This window comes from Protopterus annectens, chromosome 11.part0 (assembly GCF_019279795.1).
Source record: "Protopterus annectens isolate FY-2018-M chromosome 11.part0, PAN1.0, whole genome shotgun sequence".
NCBI lineage: Eukaryota > Metazoa > Chordata > Ceratodontiformes > Protopteridae > Protopterus > Protopterus annectens.
Genome location: NC_056745.1, coordinates 9407342 through 9427288, shown reverse-complemented (window position 1 = coordinate 9427288; position 19947 = coordinate 9407342). Strand labels below are relative to the sequence as shown.

General features: G+C 38.5%; 1 protein-coding gene across 2 annotated transcripts in view; it reads left to right on the top strand.

Annotated features, from left to right (window-relative positions):
* LOC122815114 (zinc finger protein OZF-like) overlaps positions 1-19947 on the top strand; it is a 114745-nt gene that overhangs the window by 32416 nt on the left and 62382 nt on the right. For both annotated transcript variants that reach the window (XM_044087360.1, XM_044087359.1), the window contains exon 2: positions 15419-15545. In XM_044087360.1, the coding sequence (XP_043943295.1) occupies positions 15419-15545 (127 nt within the window). The remainder of the gene's footprint in view (positions 1-15418; positions 15546-19947) is intronic.

Genomic DNA, 19947 nt, shown 5'->3' with positions numbered 1-19947 from the left:
CTATCTTTCTGGACCTCTCACAAGCATTTGACATGGTCTCACACTTCAGTCTGTTAAAACACGTTATCAGAATTTAACGCCTGCCACTCCCTATTCACCTGGTTCCAGAACTATCTCAAGCAGTCAAATGGGGTACCTCCCTCTCCCGACTGCTGTCAGTCACCTTAGGTGTCCCACAAGGATCCATTCTTGGCCCTCTTCTCTTCACATTATTCACCAATAGCCTACATAGTGCCACTAATGAAGCCACGTTAATACAATATCCTGATGACTGTACCTTAATATGTGCAACTCCGATACTCCTCTGTCTCCAGGAAATAACACAGCAAGCCTTCTCTAAAGTAGAAACCTGGTAGAAACCTGGCTAACCTCTGGAACCCAAAAAGAACTAGAATATCTTATGAGAAATTAATGACCCCTAAAACAAGAGGGGGACTTGAGCTACCAAACTTTGAAGCATATTATTTGATTGTAAATGCTAATAAAATTTTAAGAATTGCTAATTATGATGTAACGAATACAAAATGGATACCAACTTGGGTGGTCTTGAATCATAAGCATATTTTGGATAGGAAAATAAATCCTAAAGCATTGCCCTTTATGGACAAAATTAGTCTGATAAAATATGGGGTCATGGACCACATAATAACCTGTGTCTCATCTTTGCAAACTTTATTTCAGTCCGTAAATTTATTGCAATATATGATGGTTCTTCAACCTTTCCACAGGAATCCTAATTTTAAACTAAATAATCAGCTGATCGATCTTAGCAAATTTCCATTAATACTTAATCTGACTCTATTTGATGTTTTTAATAAACTTGACTTATCGGCTTTACAAATTAGACAGGAAATGAATCTACCTAGAAGTTACATTGTTATAATGAGACAAGTTAAAGAACTTGCCTTGAGCTACTTTAGGAACTTTAAACCTGCAGGCGGATTTGTGGATAAGTGCTCTGAATTGTGGCAAGCTATCCAACAAGACACTAAATTTATAGCAACTGCATATAAATTAATTAAGGATTTGAAATTTCAGGACAAAATTTTGCTTTCAGAGTATTGGGTAAACAAAGTAACAGTAACAGACAATCAGATATTAAAAGCAATTGATATAACTAGGAAATCAGTTTCTTTTCAAAAACTGATGTACACGCAATTGATGATTTGGAACAATGCATATTACACACATCTTAGATTACATAAATTTAACCCTAGGAATTCTCCAATTTGTCCATACTGTGCAGATCAAACAGCGGATCTTCTTCATATGTTCTGGAGTTGTAAATGCGTATATAAACTTTGGAACTCTCTTAAAGTACAACTGCAAAAGATGGGTTATCAAAGTTCTACACTGTCATGGGAATTTATGATTCTACACATTCCTCCAAAAGAGCTTTCCAGATCGCAAACTATTATTTGTATGAATATTTTTTTGCTGATGAAACTCTATATAGCCACAAATTGGCTAGAACCACATAAGACATCATGGAATAATTTTAAGCTTGTGGCTATAAAGCATATACTAGCACATAAATTACTTCTGAAACAAACTAACAAAAATATTAATAACCCGAAAGTATGGGAAAAGGTCTTCAATATTATATTAGCATGATACTGATTTTAGGAATATATTAAATATAGGAAGCATTTCATGTAGATATTGTATAAATGGTTTGTAGTAGTTATAGTGTATTATGTGTGAGATGTTTATTGTATTTTTGTAATGTTTTTGGAAAATATATTTCAATAAAAATTTATTATGGAAAAAAAAAAGAAACCTGGCTAACCAATGCCCAGTTAATACTCAATCCCAACAAAACAAAACTTATCCTGTTTCAACATACAAGATCCCCAGACCCCTCTCCTCTATTGAAAATCACCTCAACAAACAATACCATCATTACCCCAGTCCCCACACCAAATTTCTGGGAGTAGTAATAGACCAAAACATGAACTCTGATCTCCACATAAGTCAAACAATTAAAAAGTCCACAAAAAATGGGTAGCCTGTACAGGAGCAAACTTTTCGTCACAAGCCAATCCAAAATCTCCATTGTCAGAACCCACCTTCTGTCCACACTCTTATATGAATCTCCCATCCTTACCAGCCTCAAGAAAACTTACATAAACAAACTAGATAGCTGCTATAACAAAATGGCAAAGTTCGCTACAGATGCCAATTAAAGATTCCATCACTGTCAGGTTGTCAGAGAACTCTCATGGCTAGAATCCACTAGCCTACTAATTTTTAACCAGCTCTCCATGGCACACCAAATACTTAACCAGCCTGAAAAAACACCTGCTCTCAAAGGCCTACTTACTCGCTATTCCAGTAACAGACCCTGCGCTCCAGCAACGAAAACCTAGTATACATCACTAAAAGTAGCAATAATGCTGGTGGCTCGCTATACTCAAACAGTATCGCCAAAATGTTGAACTCCCTACCCATCGATATGAGATCCACCTCCAGCACCACCAAGTTTAAGAAATTACTAAAAGATCACCTAGCATCTACCTGGCTCTGCTCATGTACTAACCCTGGATAACTTCCCCTCACACAGACAGAACCTCTAACTACACTGCTATCCACTCTATAACTCCTGTACCCTCCTTCGCCATTACCCGATGGGAGGATGACATAATGGCTAAGGTGTTTATCTTAAAGACACAAGGTGCAGAGTTTGATTCTCACATGGGGTAACTGACTAGGCTTCAAATGGCCCAAAATGGCAGTTAGTCTAGTACTAATCTATGAACCTATATCCCCTTGTCTTCCTCGCAGCTGTAAACTGTACTCTGTCAGATGACATACTAAATGTACTGTAGAGCCTTAAGAAAATCTAAGACATGCTGTACTGTATTTGTACTTTGTGTTAATCTCATCTCTTATGTATATATTTTTGTTAAGTAATCGCTTTATGTATATAAATTGCTTTACTGATCTCTGCTAAACTGTACGTAAACACAAATAAGCTGTATTGTATACAATTTCTTATTTGTACTTGACATGTATTACTAAAAATGTACTCTTGTGGAGCTTTTCTCCTTGGGCCTTCACTGAAAATGGACATTGCTGTCTAGTCGGACTATCCCTGCTAAACAGGGGTCCAGGGAAGTAAATAGTGTAAAAAGAAATAGCCAAGGAATTGTTATGGCTAGGCTTGTATAGGCCCTAGGGCTGATAGCCTAGTACCAACCTATGAACCTATAAATGTAAATAAATATATGTACACACACACACACACACACACACACACACACACACACACACACACACACACAAACACACAAACACATACATATACATATATAAACAAATGTTCATGGTTCCAGGTAAAAAGAGTTTTTGTGATTTTTTCCAGTGTATGAGATTGTATCAAAGCTGTTGTTAACATTATTAATATTATATAATTTTTTAACTTGGAAATACAGAAGTTTTATTTTTAAGTTTTTTACCACAGTGAACTCTGGAGTAATGTTATAAAAAACACTGTCTTTAATTTTGCTGGCAACTTACAAGGAATTTTAATTTTGTGTTATAAAAACTGTCAAACTCTTATTTTATGCTGAGAAAATTCATGCCAGACTTATTTTCCAGTTAATAAAGCTGGTTTTATTAGAAACGTTGTGTGGCCTGCATTGTATTCCTCACTGGTGAATGCAGCGGGTATTATCTTCCATTTTCACAGGCTTCCTTAAGCCATGATCTGTCAGTGCCAAATATAATCAGTTCCGGAAGAAAATGGCAGATGTTATGATTGATCTGTGGTGACAAGAGAGACAGCATACTGTACTAAGCTGTGGTAGAATCAGGAACTTAACCTCTCTTATCTTCAGAAGTCTGAAGGTAGTGTGAGTGTTGGGTTTGAATTGCAGCAAAGGAGCCTGTCCTGAATCAGAAGCCCACGGGAAGTCTTCTACCCTAGCAATTCTGAGGCAGAAAGGCCTCTATTGACCATAACTGCCACTGCTGAGGGCATGGTAGCACTAACCAAGTCCATAGCTAGACATGGTGATACACACTCCCATGATGCCACTAACCTGGCAGGAAGACTATGCTTGCATAACATCACCTCCCATACATTTCACATCCTCCCTTTTACTTATAATATCATTCACAGTTTTTCTCATAACCAGTAGCAATTCTTAATATTTACTTTCTTCCATGATATCCTTTTGTCCTTCCTTCCATTCTCCTCTGTATTATTGTTATAATCGGTGTTATTTAGTGTTATCGGTCTCCCATTCTCCTCTGTATTATTGTTATAATCGGTGTTATTTAGTGTGATTGGTCTCCCATTCTCCTCTGTATTATTGTTATAATCGGTGTTATTTAGTGTGATCGGTCTCCCATTCTCCTCTGTATTATTGTTATAATCGGTGTTATTTAGTGTTATCGGTCTCCCATTCTCCTCTGTATTATTGTTATAATCGGTGTTATTTAGTGTGATCGGTCTCCCATTCTCCTCTGTATTATTGTTATAATCGGTGTTATTTAGTGTGATCGGTCTCCCATTCTCCTCTGTATTATTGTTATAATCGGTGTTATTTAGTGTGATCGGTCTCCCATTCTCCTCTGTATTATTGTTATAATCGGTGTTATTTAGTGTGATCTGTCTCCCATTCTCCTCTGTATTATTGTTATAATCGGTGTTATTTAGTGTGATCGGTCTCCCATTCTCCTCTGTATTATTGTTATAATCGGTGTTATTTAGTGTGATCGGTCTCCCATTCTCCTCTGTATTATTGTTATAATCGGTGTTATTTAGTGTGATCGGTCTCCCATTCTCCTCTGTATTATTGTTATAATCTGTGTTATTTAGTGTGATCGGTCTCCCATTCTCCTCTGTATTATTGTTATAATCGGTGTTATTTAGTGTGATCGGTCTCCCATTTTCCTCTGTATTATTGTTATAATCGGTGTTATTTAGTGTGATCAGTCTCCCGTTCTCATCTGTATTATTGTTATAATCGGTGTTATTTAGTGTGATCGGTCTTCCATTCTCCTCTGTATTATTGTTATAATCAGTGTTATTTAGTGTGATCGGTCTCCCATTCTCCTCTGTATTATTGTTATAATCGGTGTTATTTAGTGTGATCGGTCTTCCGTTCTCCTCTGTATTATTGTTATAATCAGTGTTATTTAGTGTGATCTGTCTCCCATTCTCCTCTGTATTATTGTTATAATCGGTGTTATTTAGTGTGATCGGTCTCCCACTCTCCTCTGTATTATTGTTATAATCGGTGTTATTTAGTGTGATCGGTCTCTATTTTTTATTTCATTCTTCTCATCTTTATTCCATATAAATTTTACATCCCACAACATAACTCTTCATAAACAAATCCTTCCTTCAACCATTCATTCAGTACATTTACAAAATATTCTCTTTTCCAGTCCATTAATTTCATGTACGTTCCATACCCGATGCCATCTAAGCCTGATACTGATTCAGCATTTACTTTCCTAAGTGGGTTCATGTTAAGTCAAAGGTACTTTTGGTGAATGGAAAAACAAAAATGAAAACTGTTCACCAAAACCACCTTCAATAAACAACTCAACAATTTTGTTTTTGCAGGGGGGCAACCCCCCCCCCCTCTGCACCTCCTGGACATGTATATACCAACTCCGAGGTCACACAACACTGGAGAAGAAAAACTCCACTGTCAGCTAAAGTAATTTCAACAAATAGCACTCGCTGAGTTTGCATTTGCTGAAATTACATTCGATGAGATGACGTGTTCCCCTGTAAGTATTTCATCCAATTCACTAATAATAATTTCTTTTCCAAACTGTTCCTTATTTCATTCTGGAATTGTTTTCTTTCCATTCTCTCTTATTTCCTTTTTTTTACTCATACATATTTTCTATATGCTGTACTACAACACTCATAATTTGCTGTTGTGTTCTTACGTCTCCTTTTGCATTTTTAATTTCCCCCATTACACCAGTATCCTTCTTTGCTACTTTTCCCAAATATGCAGATATCTCCTCCTTTCTCCTTTCTCCTTTTAAATAATATCTCTAACTACACATTAATGCCTTACTTTTTTTATCGGTTTCTTTTAAACATTTCTTTTTCCATATCACAGTCTCTTGTATTATTTTCTAAGTTCTTTAATGCATTTCTTTACATGTTGCCATCCTTCACTTTGTCTTCCTTTCTTACATCATCCCGCCATTGAAAACAAAAAAATACTTTTTATACTATTTTTTTAAATTCAATCCACCATTCAGACAAGTGTTTATAGAAGTCCTTCATGGTTTTATGATCCTTCCATAATTGCAATACTTCCAACTCTCACATTACATCTCATAATTTCTCATTTGTTCTTTTTATTCCTTTGCCTATTTAAATATACTACCTTACTTCCATCACCTCCATCCATATTGCTAAATGGTCTGAAAAAAAAACATCACAACTGTGTCACCATCTGCTACTCCCAAGCCTTCTGATAATGTAAAATAATCAGTTTCAGATCCAAGTGCCCCCTTCTATAAGTCCATTGACTTTTGTTCCACAAAACTAATTTACCACGATTTATCACTTCCTGTATTTTTTTACATCCTTCCTTTTATTTTTACATCTTCCCCTTAAATCGCAATTAAAGCTCCCTGCAAATATAATTTTCATATTAACCAGCACATAGTTTAATATGTGATAAAAGGAATTCTCTCTGTCCTTGCTAGTTATACATGCATATAATGCTGTATTTGTATGAAGATGTTCTCCACCTCACATACACAACAGTTAACCTTTCCATCCTTACCAAGCTTGCATCTAGTGTTTTCAATGTTTTTTTTAATAAACACAGCCACTCCAGGACACTTAATAAGTTCCATATTATATTGCCACTCCACACTTTTTTTTTTTTTTTTTTTTGTGCAGTCTTTCTTCACTTGTCAGGAATCTTACATCCTCTCACAGAATAACATCCATGTCACATTAGGACACAATTCCAGTATCCCGATCCTTTTTACAGTGTTATTAATAGTATTTCCATTTACTGAAAACACTTTAAAATGACTGGTTTTCCTTCTTAGTTTTTGGAAATATTTTTTACATTTTCTTATTTTTACTCTTTGTCCAATTGGGTTTATGTACAAATAATTCTTGATTCTCAGATTCATATTTATCACTAGCTATAACTTCAAAAATATTCATATTGTTCCCGTCTACTGACCTCTCTTCCTGCATGCATTATCTCTTCCAACCCCACTGCTATATTTTTTCTTCTACTGTTTCTTCCTCACCTAGTTCACATTTTCCTCCAGCCTCTTGTTGACCTTCCTCATGTAAATTTTCTTCAGTTTTTCATTATGTACTGTTTGCTCTTGACAATCCATCCAAAAGTGTCCCTTTTTATACAGCCTGTAATTAAGCACACACTGGATGCTGTTTCTCCTTACACTGGTTCCATTGTACCTTGTCACAATCATTAATTAAATGAGAAAAGTCCCCACTGAACCGCCATGATTTAGGCTGGCCAGCATATCTTAATGTTGCTCTACGACCAGCCAGAAAAATAAGACTTGACAGGGGGCTTCCACCATGTTTAAAATAGCTTCCAACCTCCACCCTCCATTCTGTACCTCTCCCTCATGTCTAACTTTCCCAATATTGTCAGCATTTTCACACAAACTTTACATGCATTTTTTAATATCATCTTCTTCTAGTTCATCAGTTCTAAACTGGAAAGTAACATTGTTTAACATTTAAGTTACTTCCAGAAAACAAATAATTGTACCATGGTTAAAGATTCTTCCTTTTCTTGTTCACTTCCAGAAATGTCATCATCAGCCCATCGTTTTCAAATGGTAAGTCACAAAAAGTCTCTGTCCCAGTATGTATAAGACTGAATTTCTTGAGCTTTAAAACCCAGAACAGTTACCAAATTTTCCCATACATAATATCTGTCTATTACAATGTCATTTTTTTTTATTCTCACAGATCATCTTCCCTTCTTTTTAAAACAGTTTTACTTGCAGTTTGTTGCTGCTCACCTTTTTACCTGCTGTCACTGCTGCATAAGTTTTACTTACTTCATTATCTGCTGCCACAAAACCAGATCCCTTCTCAGTTTTTCTGCTTTCCTCTTTTACTTTCTTATCACTGTTGCATAAGTTTTAACTGCTGCATTTTTTGTGGGCACATCACATGGTTCCTTTTCAACATTACCATCCTCAACACGTCCAAAAATATATCTGCCATCTCACCCCATGAAACAGTCGAACCGTTACCCAGATCATCCTGTTTGATTATTCTTAACAGATCATCTGCAAGTCCCCCTAATGCCGGTTCTGTTATCTGCATCAACAGACTCGCTTGCTTCCTTTTCCATGGAGATAGCTAAGTGATGTTCATTTACAATGTCCACCACACAGGAGTCTTTGTTTGCATTCTGAAGCTCCACAACAAACAGATTTTTCCAAGTTCTCACTTCCCACCTCCAAACTCTCCGTAGCTTTTCTCTGACCCTCTTGCTGCTTTCCTTAGGCCTCTTTCCTGATGCTCTAGGAGTCTCCTGGTGCCATCTAACACCTCAAAGAGTGGGGGATATCCCCAATGCCCTTGGCAAATTTACCCTAGTGGTATAAATACCACTTCAAGTCTCACCTGAAAAGAGGCCTAACCCAGTCAGCATGAGTAAAACTTTTTTCTAGTAAATCACTGAGGATTACCATTGATCACTAGTGTTAGTCATTACAGATTCATAGTTTTTATTGATTACAGAATGTACATCTATGTGACACATATTATTCTCTTAGCATTTATTTATTTTTTGTTTAACATTTGTCTATCGGGAAAGTCAAACTTGGAACAAAGCCAGTTTTCAGCAGAGGCCTGGGAAGAAACGATTTAGATGCATGTCTGTGTAATGTGGGAGGAAACTGGAGCACCTGGAGGTAACCCACACAAATGCAAGTAAGACATGCAGACTCCACACAGAAGGCATCCCAGCTGAGAATCGAACCAGAAGACCTCTTCCTGTGAGGTAACAATACAACCACTGCACCACTGCACCATGCATTGCAAGTGATATGGAGCTGTCTGGCACTTGTGCTAATCAACTGCTTCATCTAATCAAAGGTACGGGGTTTGAATTGTTTCACTACCATTTGCCCGCTTCATGATTTTTAAGCAAGTCACTTAACCAGACAGTGCTTTTGGGTCACCCCCTGATAAGGGACACTTTGCCTGTTGGGTTTATCTGAAGAACAAATACATGAAGTAATAATATGTAAAATGTGTCCATTTTTGTCTCCCATTATTTATTGCTTTGTCCAGAAGTATATAAGAGATGCTTAAAAGCTGTTTCTTATTTTGTTCATTGTTTCTGATTCTTTAAATAAGAAGTTGAGAGGTCAGAGTGAATTTTCACTGTATGGTTCTGACATAAGAGAGATGAGATACATTTTGGGGGCCATTATTTATGAATTTATTTATTCACTTGATCTCAAGCAAATAACAGAGGTGTACTGTCATACAAGTGTCTGTAATTGATGGGTGTGTGTTTATCGTGTGTGCACATGTGTGTGGGTCAAAGATCAAAGTATTAGCAATGTATTAGGTTGAATAAAGTAATAATCACTCTTTGGAGAGCAAAGCTAAACACGGTTGTCACTGAGAATTTGTAACTAGAGCTTCTAAGAGAGAACATGAGAATACTTCAAGTGTGCGTGCTTGTGGGGGCGGCATCCTGGACTTTTTCAACTTACCTTCAAGTCTCTAATGCGTGAAGGGCTGGGTGTGTGGTAAAATACAATATATCACAATGGTTATATAACCTTTTTCTCTTATAAATAGTAAAAATGTAAAGTTTTACGTTATAACCAAGTGACTGTTCTGACAAGCAAAATGAAAGTGGAGGGATCAAAGAACTTAAAATACACAGTTTAACCATTATGTGTGTGCCTCCTTCCTAGTTGTTAGTAAATGTGCCAAATGTTACCCGTCTCTTCTATATTGCACAATGTTTGTTTGTTTCTTTCGGCTTTTCCTGGTTAGGGGTCGCCACAGCGGAACTCCGGTCCGCTAATGATTGGCAGTAGATTTTGACGTGCTGGCTTGCCAGACCTAACGCACAACCTTCAACGAAGGAATGCCCATTCACGCATGTCGCCACACAGAAGGCGCTCTAACTGAGAATCGAACGGGCAACGTCTAACTGTGAGATGACAACGCTACCGCAGCACCACCATCACAGTATATGGTGTAATATTCTACATTTTTAAGCTGGAAGGTTGGCTATGGCTGAAGTTTCTTTATTGTTTTGTTTATTGATGTTATGGATGGTATGATATTCATGATGTTACAAGCCTGCTGCTACCTGTATTGTTTGATGGCTTGATGCTGATTGGATTTGCTTGAGTATTTTTTTGGAGGAGTGCTTTATTTACCCATCTGGGCAACTGTAACTTGTGTTGTTTTTCCCAAGAGTCTTTAATGGTTGAAGTGGGTAGTATAAAGTAACATTGTAACCATGTGGTGAGCTCCCTCCCAAGAATCTCTAATGTTTAAAGAATGGGGTATACAGTAGAACAGGTATAGTAACATTGTAACCATGTGGTGAGCTCCCTCCCAAGAATCTGTAATGTTTAAAGAATGGGGTATACAGTAGAACAGGTATAGTAACATTGTAACCATGTGGTGAGCTCCCTCCCAAGAATCTCTAATGTTTAAAGAATGGGGTATACAGTAGAACAGGTATAGTAACATTGTAACCATGTGGTGAGCTCCCTCCCAAGAATCTCTAATGTTTAAAGAATGGGGTATACAGTAGAACAGGTATAGTAACATTGTAACCATGTGGTGAGCTCCCTCCCAAGAATCTGTAATGTTTAAAGAATGGGGTATACAGTAGAACAGGTATAGTAACATTGTAACCATGCGGTGAGCTCCCTCCCAAGAATCTCTAATGTTTAAAGAATGGGGTATACAGTAGAACAGGTATAGTAACATTGTAACCATGCGGTGAGCTCCCTCCCAAGAATCTGTAATGTTTAAAGAATGGGGTATACAGTAGAACAAGTATAGTAACATTGTAACCATGCGGTGAGCTCCCTCCCTTGTTGTTAGTAAATGTTGCACATTTTGATCATTTGTTCCACCTTATGAGAGGTAGGACAGTGTTTGGAAGATGGAAAGCTGACTGTGGTTACAGTTTATTTAATTATTTTGCTGCTGGTACTATGGATGTTATGGTAAAGTCAAACCATACTAAACTGTCTGACAATGGAGAAGCCCCAGCTTAAGAATTTAAGGATATGTAGTTTTAATTATCTCAGTCATTAAAACTACACATTTTTAAATTTTGCTGCTGATGCTTGTTCATAGGCATTTAGAAAAACATTCAGAATATTATAACTATCATTTTAAAATCCCACACATTCAAAAATGTATTGAAATCCTGGAATAAGTTATTGGGACCAAACATTCCCATTTGCGTGCTATCTACACCTGTCAACTGTCCCTATTTTTTTCAGAATGTCCCTGATTTTGTTTGTTTGTCCCATCCCTCGTAACACGTTTGATTTTCAGGTAAATTAGTCATGATTACAAGCAGTAATACCAGTCATTAGAGTTTTAATTTCTTATTGTTCAAAAATCCATATTGATGCCAAACGTGTCATTCTGTTAGCTTTTTAAGTGAATTAGAGTAATATTTACAAATTGTTTCTGATTGTACCCCCCCCCCCCCATATTATTTATGGCTTGGTCCAGAATATTCTTGACCAATAAATTGAGAGGTAGAGTTGTTGTGTCTTTCGGCTTATCCCGGTTAGGGGTCGCCACAGCGGAACTCCGGTCCGCTAATGTTTGGTAGTGGATTTTTACATGTCGAGTTACCAGCTCTGACGCACAACCTTCAAGGAAGGCACGCCCATTCACGCATGCCTCCACTGGAAGACGCTCTAGCTGAGAATCGAACAGGACAACGTCTTGCTTTGAGGTGACAACGCTATGCTACCCCAAAAAAAAAAAATCAGACCTAAGTTAATTCTATTGATTCATAGGTTGGCACTAGACTATTGGCCCAAGGGCCTATATAAGCTTAGCCAAACGGTACCCTGGCTTTCGCTATCCAAGAAAATTATTTTCCTGTGTCCCTGTCAAGCAGAGCCACAGAAGTGATCCCTGGGGTGAATTTCCTATCTCCCATCCAATCATCAAGATTTTTCTTGAAGAGTGCTAATGAGAAGCTTTGTTTGACATAGATAGGTAGTCTGTTCCAGAGTATGGGAAGTCTCTGGGACAGGAATCCATCCCTCCAGCATGTTCTGTTTATTGTGGTGACAATGTTTAGGTCCCTAGAGCATGTAGCTCAGAGGGATTGGGGTTTAAGTGCAGCATGTCCAACAGCTCTGGGTTTGACATAGCTTTGTATGTTAGGCAGAGATCGCCTCTATTTTTAGCTCATCAGAAATAGAGCATGAGGTGGTTCATGGTGTTGCACTTGCTTGGTATATTTTTTGTCTGCATCAGTGCTGTTTTTGACGGGGGTACTGTTTTTCTTGGAGGGGGATGTAAAGCTAACATGCATTTATTTGTAGTCTCAGTAGCTCAAAAGGTTGCACACTCACCTTTGGTTCAGAAAACTGTGAGTTCTATCCCCATGCCATGTACTTGGCTTAATTTTTCCAATACTGACACTACAGTGGAGCATAAGGGGGGGTGCACTCCTGAATGTGTTGTCCTTGAAACTGAGGCTCCATCTGCCTGAGTTGGTGGCAGCTCAGATGGATGTAGAATAAGTTATGGCAATTATCAAAAACAATAGGGGAAGTTCCCCTGCATCTTGGCCAAACTTCCCCTAGTCAGAATGAATACCACCTTGGGTCTCCCTTGAAAAAGAGCCATTGGTCAACTGGGACTAACTCAGTCAACAAGAAGTGTGAATAATTAAATGAAATAATGGCTGATACTGTATCTCAGTTATTTCAACAAACTATTAACGGTTATGGTTTTTGTATTTCAATGGACCTGCTGCTGTAATGTGATCGTAAAGTTATTTTTTCCAGAATCACTTCAAACATACTTTATACATGATATGCTTGGCATAAGAAAATCATTTTTATGTAAATACAATGGCAGTAGTGTGAGTCACAGGCATCTTGCACAGTTTCGAAAACCTATTTTTCATTTTCACTTTTTTCGCCAGAATGACTCTGATTTGTGTTCTCAGACCATCCCTTACCTCTGCATCTAGTTGTAAATGCTCAGAAAAACAAACTAGCTGAACTACATATCTTAAGGCTTCCATTTCTTAGGCTAAGTGCTGATAGGCCCTCTCCCACATTCTTCCTGGGGTATCAAAACTATCATTGTAATCCAAGAGCAGTTAACTGACAATTTTATTTCAAAGAAGTTTTAACAGCCGTGAAAACTACTTTGCTATTCACCATTGTCTGCAGTGGGAATATGTGTTTTATGTTGAATGCTGGCAAACTGTGCTGTTTGTTTTAAAAATATTTTCCTGTACAGCACAGAACAAAGCAAGTCCAACTTTCTGTTCTTGAATTACTTTCTGTTCTTGAGTTTATGTTAATTATATTTTCCTCTTTCTATTGAGCACAAATGTCTTTGCACTTGACATTTTCTCATCTTTGTTGCATCGGTAGCTACATCCTTGACTTGCAACATATTTCATATCAACACTTCATCCAAACCATAATCCTTGAAATTGAGGAATTAGTAGTTTTTCTGTGTCGGGAACATTGCTACCATTTATAAGACAATGGCATTCATTTTTTGTGTGTAGGGAAACAGACTTTCATTTTTAACAGTGGATTAAGAGTGAATTGCCATGTTTCACGTATTTTATACTTTATTTGTATATATTTTTCACATTCCCTATATGTTTCACTAGCTAGATACTGTGCCTTTCTTGTGTTCCAGCAATAAAAGGAACCTGAAGTCACCACTATCAATGATATGCCTAGTTACTTAAAGTAAAGCTTATTATTTAATGCTAGAAAATGCAGTTTTGTGGAGGCTAGAAATGTGTTAAAGTTGGGGTGTTCTCCATCAATCAGTAACAAAGAATTGAAGCACTCAGATAAAACTGTGACTGAAGCTAAGCATGTATATTCATTCAGTTAATAATTCTCCAAAATATTACATCTGCTGGAGAATTTTGGAATAAAATGTAAATTCTGCTACCAGTAACCCCAGAGAAAAAAACATACAAAATTCTTTTGAGATAACAAAAGGAAATTCAGAGTGTGTATTGAAGTAGGAAGCGTGAGAACAGCCCTACAATAGTAGCATTATTAAATGAAGTCTTAACTAACTGCACGGTCAATGAATTTTGGTTACAAGCTGTGAAGTTTTCTTGTTGATCACTAAATTCAGAGTGTAATGCAAGAGTTAATTGTTGTTTGTTAATTTGTGCTTGAGGTGCTGAACAGAGTTGATTTCTCTTTATCACACCCCAATCAGAGTCACAAACAGAAGCTGGACACTTAACAGTGAAACTAAATAATTATTAAAGCAAATTTAAAAGAATTATATGACAAACAGTAATAGTTTGGCAAGTTCTTTTGAATGTTTTAACAAAGGGACATGAAATTGTTGAAAGGCTGCTTACAAAAGGTGTGCAACTTGAATGTACTAAGCTGCTGAAAAGCATGTACAGAAAAAATGTTCTAGCAGCATGAAATACTTTCTCAAGTTATTTACTTATGAAGTAGTTGAAGTTGACAATATGTAAGTGTGACTCTACAAAGTTACATAGTATGTTTATATTGTACGGGTCAAATGCTGGATATGCTGAACATTTTTGGAAACAGCAAACATATTTGAAAGGCCATCATTAAAATGCCTAGTTTGTATCTTGTTGGACAGCAACATATATTCTGTTCTGAACATTCTTCAGACATATTTCAGTGCTGACCACATTTGTACCCATAAAACAAAGAACAATGACTTTAAAGGTCATGTGACTTATGTGTGAATGTGTTTATTTAAGTATGCTTGTAAGTTACTTTCACAGTCTATTGAATTCTCTTTAAAAGAAGAAAGTGCTTCCCCTGAAATTTTTTTGTGAATAATTTAAGTAATTGTTCTTTGCTTTTTATATTTATTTCAATTGCATTTTGCTACTTTTGCACAATTTTTCCTCATCTCACTAGTATTATCGTGTTCTGCCTTGCTACACCCCTGCCTTGTGTATTTGGCCCTCTCAACCTTTCAAGACTTGGATCTCCATCTTAAATCCAAAGACATACTGGGTTCTCTTGTTATACTTGCCTGACACATAACTATTCTTAGGGTGCAGATAAAAAAGATTTGTTACTATTGAGTACTTCTATGTAATTTAGAAACAAATGTTGTAACATTAACTTTTTTTGTAATGTGTAAGACTTGTCTGTATTGTTAAATCAAAACTTTTAAGTAAGTCTCTTGTACTTTCAGGTGCCAGATGCATTTGAAGATGTTGCTGTTGATTTTTCAAGGGAAGAGTGGAAGATGTTGAGCAACCAGGACAAAGAGCTGCACAGGGAAGTGATGGTACAGAACTATGAGCACATGGTGTCAGTAGGTAAGGAGAATTATATTAGGCAAAAAACAAGTAATCTCCGTGGTATCCCTGAAGTCTCAAAACAACCCACTAAAGTGTAGTGGGTCCAAAAACAAAACAGTGTAAGAAACTTCTCTGTGTGGAAGATTTTAAGTCCATATAGTTCTAGTTAATCACTGTATATTAATCAGATCAGACAATAGTAGTAGAAGTAGCGAAAGTAAACTCGTCAAGTCAAAAAGTAATAATATAAACTCAAATGCTATGGAACAACTAGTCTCCACTCCCACAAGAGGGGACAACATACTAGACCTGATCATTACCAACATGGGGACTCTATGCTCCACACCAGAAGTATATCCCTCATTGCTAAGATCAGACCATAAATTAATCTCACTGGATGTCCACATCCCGACCCCACCCCCAGCCCAGAAAACCACAGTGAAAAACTTCTCAAAAGCGAACTTCTCACTTCTCAAAACTGAAGTGGAATTCTTCAATGCCCCAGGGCCAGTGGAAACTACGGCCCAAACTGCAGAATCCTATATAAACGCATTCTACGGAAATCTCCAGGAATGCATGGATCATGCTATCCCAAACAAAACCAAGACCCAATCATCCAAAGGCAGGCATCCAGTCTGGTGGACCCCTGCCATAAATAAACTGTACAACAGAAGGAGGAAGCTACTATATGATAGAGCAAAATCCCTAATAGGGAAGGCATCTCTGATCAGTACTAGCAAAAAATTACGATCCCTCATAAAATCCTCCAAGGCCAGCTTCGAGAGAAAAATTGCACAGGACTCCAAAGACAACCATAAGGCTTTTTTCAGTTATGTTAGAAACCTGGGATGCAACTCCCAGACTTGTTCTGAGTTGATTCTAAATGACAAAAAATATACTGAACCCACAGACATAGCCAATATCCTGGCAGACAGGTTCAGTGCAAACTTCTCCACCCCTTCCCCCCCAAAAGAGCAAGTATCTATCCCAGCAGAGGGCTGCCTCCCAAACATCTCTGATGCTCAGGTGAAGGCTGCCCTCTCCAAAGCAAAAAACACTGCTTCCATGGGACCAGATGGCATCCCAGGTTGCGTCCTACATGAACTCCAAGAGGAACTAATCCCTCAAATAAAACAGCTATACAATCTCAGCCTCACTACAGGATATGTGCCCACAGAATGGCGTACAGCAACAGTGGTCCCACTCCACAAAGGTGGAGCCTCTATGGACCCTGTAAACTATCGCCCCATAAGCCTGACTAGCTTAGTCTGCAAGGCTATGGAGAGAATCATCATGGAGCTCATAAACAAAGACATTGGGGACCTACAGACACTAGATCCTACCCAGTTCGGCTTTGTCAAGGGCAGATCCTGCCTTTTGAACCTGGTTGACTTTTTCGAAACAGTCACCAAAGCCATAGATGAAGGGAAGGTAGTCCACACAGCCTATCTGGACCTTGCAAAGGCATTTGACACAATACCCCACTCGGGCATCATAGATAAGCTAGCCAGCTTAAATATAAACCCCTATGTCACAAGATGGGTCGCAAACTGGCTCAAAGACAGAACCCACAGAGTGAGAGTTGCTGGAGCCATGTCAGACTCGAAACCAGTCACAAGTGGCATCCCACAGGGTTCTGTCCTGGGACCACTCTTGTTTTATATATACTTTTCCAAGGTACAGGCAAACGTGGGAGGCGACTGCAAACTGAGCGCCATAATCAACTCTCCAGCTGACACAAACAGCCTTCAAAAAGGTCTCACAGAGACAGATAACTGGTGCCAGCACCATGATCTAAAGCTAAAGGCCAAAAAATGTATAGTCATGCCCTTTGGCAAAAACAATGTGCCCACAAATTACCACATAGGTGGAAACCCATTAAGTACAGAGAAAGTTATTAGGGACCTGGGGACCCAAGTTGATAGCAATCTCTCCTTTGAAAACCACATTGCCAAAGTGGTTAGAAAGACCTTCTACATAGCCCACCTCATCACAAAGGGTTTCACATCTAGATCAAGAGAGGTAATCGTGCCACTTTATTCATCCCTCATCAGGCCCATCATAGAATACAATGCCCCTTTTGGGATGTACCTTACCCAACACCTGCAGCAATTAGAAAGACCCCAAAAGTATCTGACCAAGAAGATCAAGGGTCTCAAATAGATGCCATATGCTGCTCGGTTAAAAAAACTCCAGCTCTACTCAGTTGCATACCGCCTACTTCGAGGCGATCTATGCCTGACATACAAAGCTATGTCAAATCCAGAATTAATGGACATGCTCCACCTCAGTAAATCTAAATCCCTTAGAGCCACACGCTCGAGGGACTTGAACCTCAGCACAGAAATAAATAGAACTTGCTGGAGGGACAGGTTCATAACCCAGAGGCTCCCTTCGTTCTGGAATAGAATTCCAGTTCATGTGAGGCAGAGCACCTCACTGAATCTCTTCAAGAAGAATCTCGATAGGTGGATGGGGGATCGTAGGTTTGTCCCAGGGATTACTCCCGTGTCACTATTAGACAGAGGCACAGTAAACTAAACCTTAAAGGGCACAGTATACTCAAATCAAGGGGTGGCGTAAGCCATACAGAATCGGGCTAGGCTTATAATTGCCTCAGGGCAGATAGCCTAGTATGAACCTATGAACCTATATAATTCTACAGCATTACTAAGTATTTGAAAGCAATCCAAGCAAGGCAGGCAGTCTGTTTCCAGTCGAAAATCCTTTATTAAGTACACAGACATTAGGGGTACATGGGAAATGATAACACAGAACTACAAGTGCATGGTAAGGGGAGGGATCATATTAGGGTTACACAGGATATCACAAAACTATGAGCACATAGAATGTCATTAAGTAAGGAGAATTATATCAGGGCTAAATAGAAAGTGATACCACATAACTACATACATGTTGGGTCATTAGATAAAAAAGAATATCATCAGGGCTATACAGGAAATGATGTCACAGAGCTATAAGCACATGCTGCTATTAGGTAAGAAGAATTATATCAGAGCTGTACGGGAAGTGATGCTAAAGAACTATAATCACATAATGTCATTAGGTAAGGAGGATGATCTCAGATCTACACAGGGAGTGGAAGGTGCAGACCTATGAGCACATAGTATCATTAGGTAAGTAGAATCATAACAGGGCTAGACCGCAAGTGATGTCAGAGAATTGCAAGCACATGATGTCATTAGGTAAGGAGGATGTCTCAGAGCTACATGTGGAAGTGGTGGCACAGGGGGTATAAATATGTGGTATCAGTAAGTGAGGAAGATAATTCCAGAGTTACATAGGAAGGTGATGGTACAGAAATAACAGCATGAAGTGTCATACGATCGTAGGATCATAGGAAGTTACTAAGCTATTGGTCCTGAGACGGTTATAAGCCTAGCCAAGAGTTTAGCCCATGTTTAGACAAGTCAGCACCAGATGTCTCTGTCCACCAGAGACATGGGTGGAATCCCAGGGATGTATTTTCTGTTCTCCATCCAGTTATCCAGGTTGCGCTTAAAAAGGGGTAAAGAGGTACTCTGCTTGATGTGGAGAGGAAGTTTATTCCACATATGGGGGAGTCTCTGGGACACAAATCTGTCCCACCATCAAGTCCTATTGATGTTACAGACCAGTTTAAGGCCATGCATGTGGGTTACTTGAGTGAAGCTTGACTAGTGGATATGCAGCCGTCCCATCAAGGTGGAGTCCAAAATCACCTTGTATGCCAGACAGAGGTCATCTCTGAGGGGTCTGTATGAAACTGATTAGAGGGATAGGGTTTTTAGCCTTTTTGTGTATGGTAGATTGTTGAGGTCCTGAGGAATCTCTGTGGTCTCTCCAGCTGTTGCATGTGCTTTGCAAGGTACATGCTGAATGGGGCATTGTACTCAATAATGGGCATTATAAGGAAGAATACAGGGATGTTATGATCTCCTTGTCCCTGGATGAGATACCCTTACTTATGAGGTGGGCCATGTAAAAAGCTTTCCTTACAGTGGAAGCAACATGGTGGTCAGACGTCAGGTTGCTATCAACCTGGGTACCCAAATCCCTCATGACTGATTGCGTGTTTAGGACATTGTTATTAAAGTGATAATTTGTGGGGATGCCACTCTCCCCAAAGGGGATGATGATCCATTTTTTGGTATTCAGCTTAAGGCCATGTTTCTGACACCAGTCATTTGTTTGGGTGAGACCCTCTTGGAAGATGCCCACATCACTAGGGGAATTGATGACAGCACCCAATCATCTGCAAATCTGGTCAGCTATAGCCCACTGGTTTTGGCCTACACCTCAGAAAAGTATATCCAAAATAACAAAGTTCATAAGGAGATCATATCAGAGCTACACAAAGAGGTAGCAGTGTATGACCACAAGCATATGATGTTATCAGGTAACAGGATGCTTTCATAGC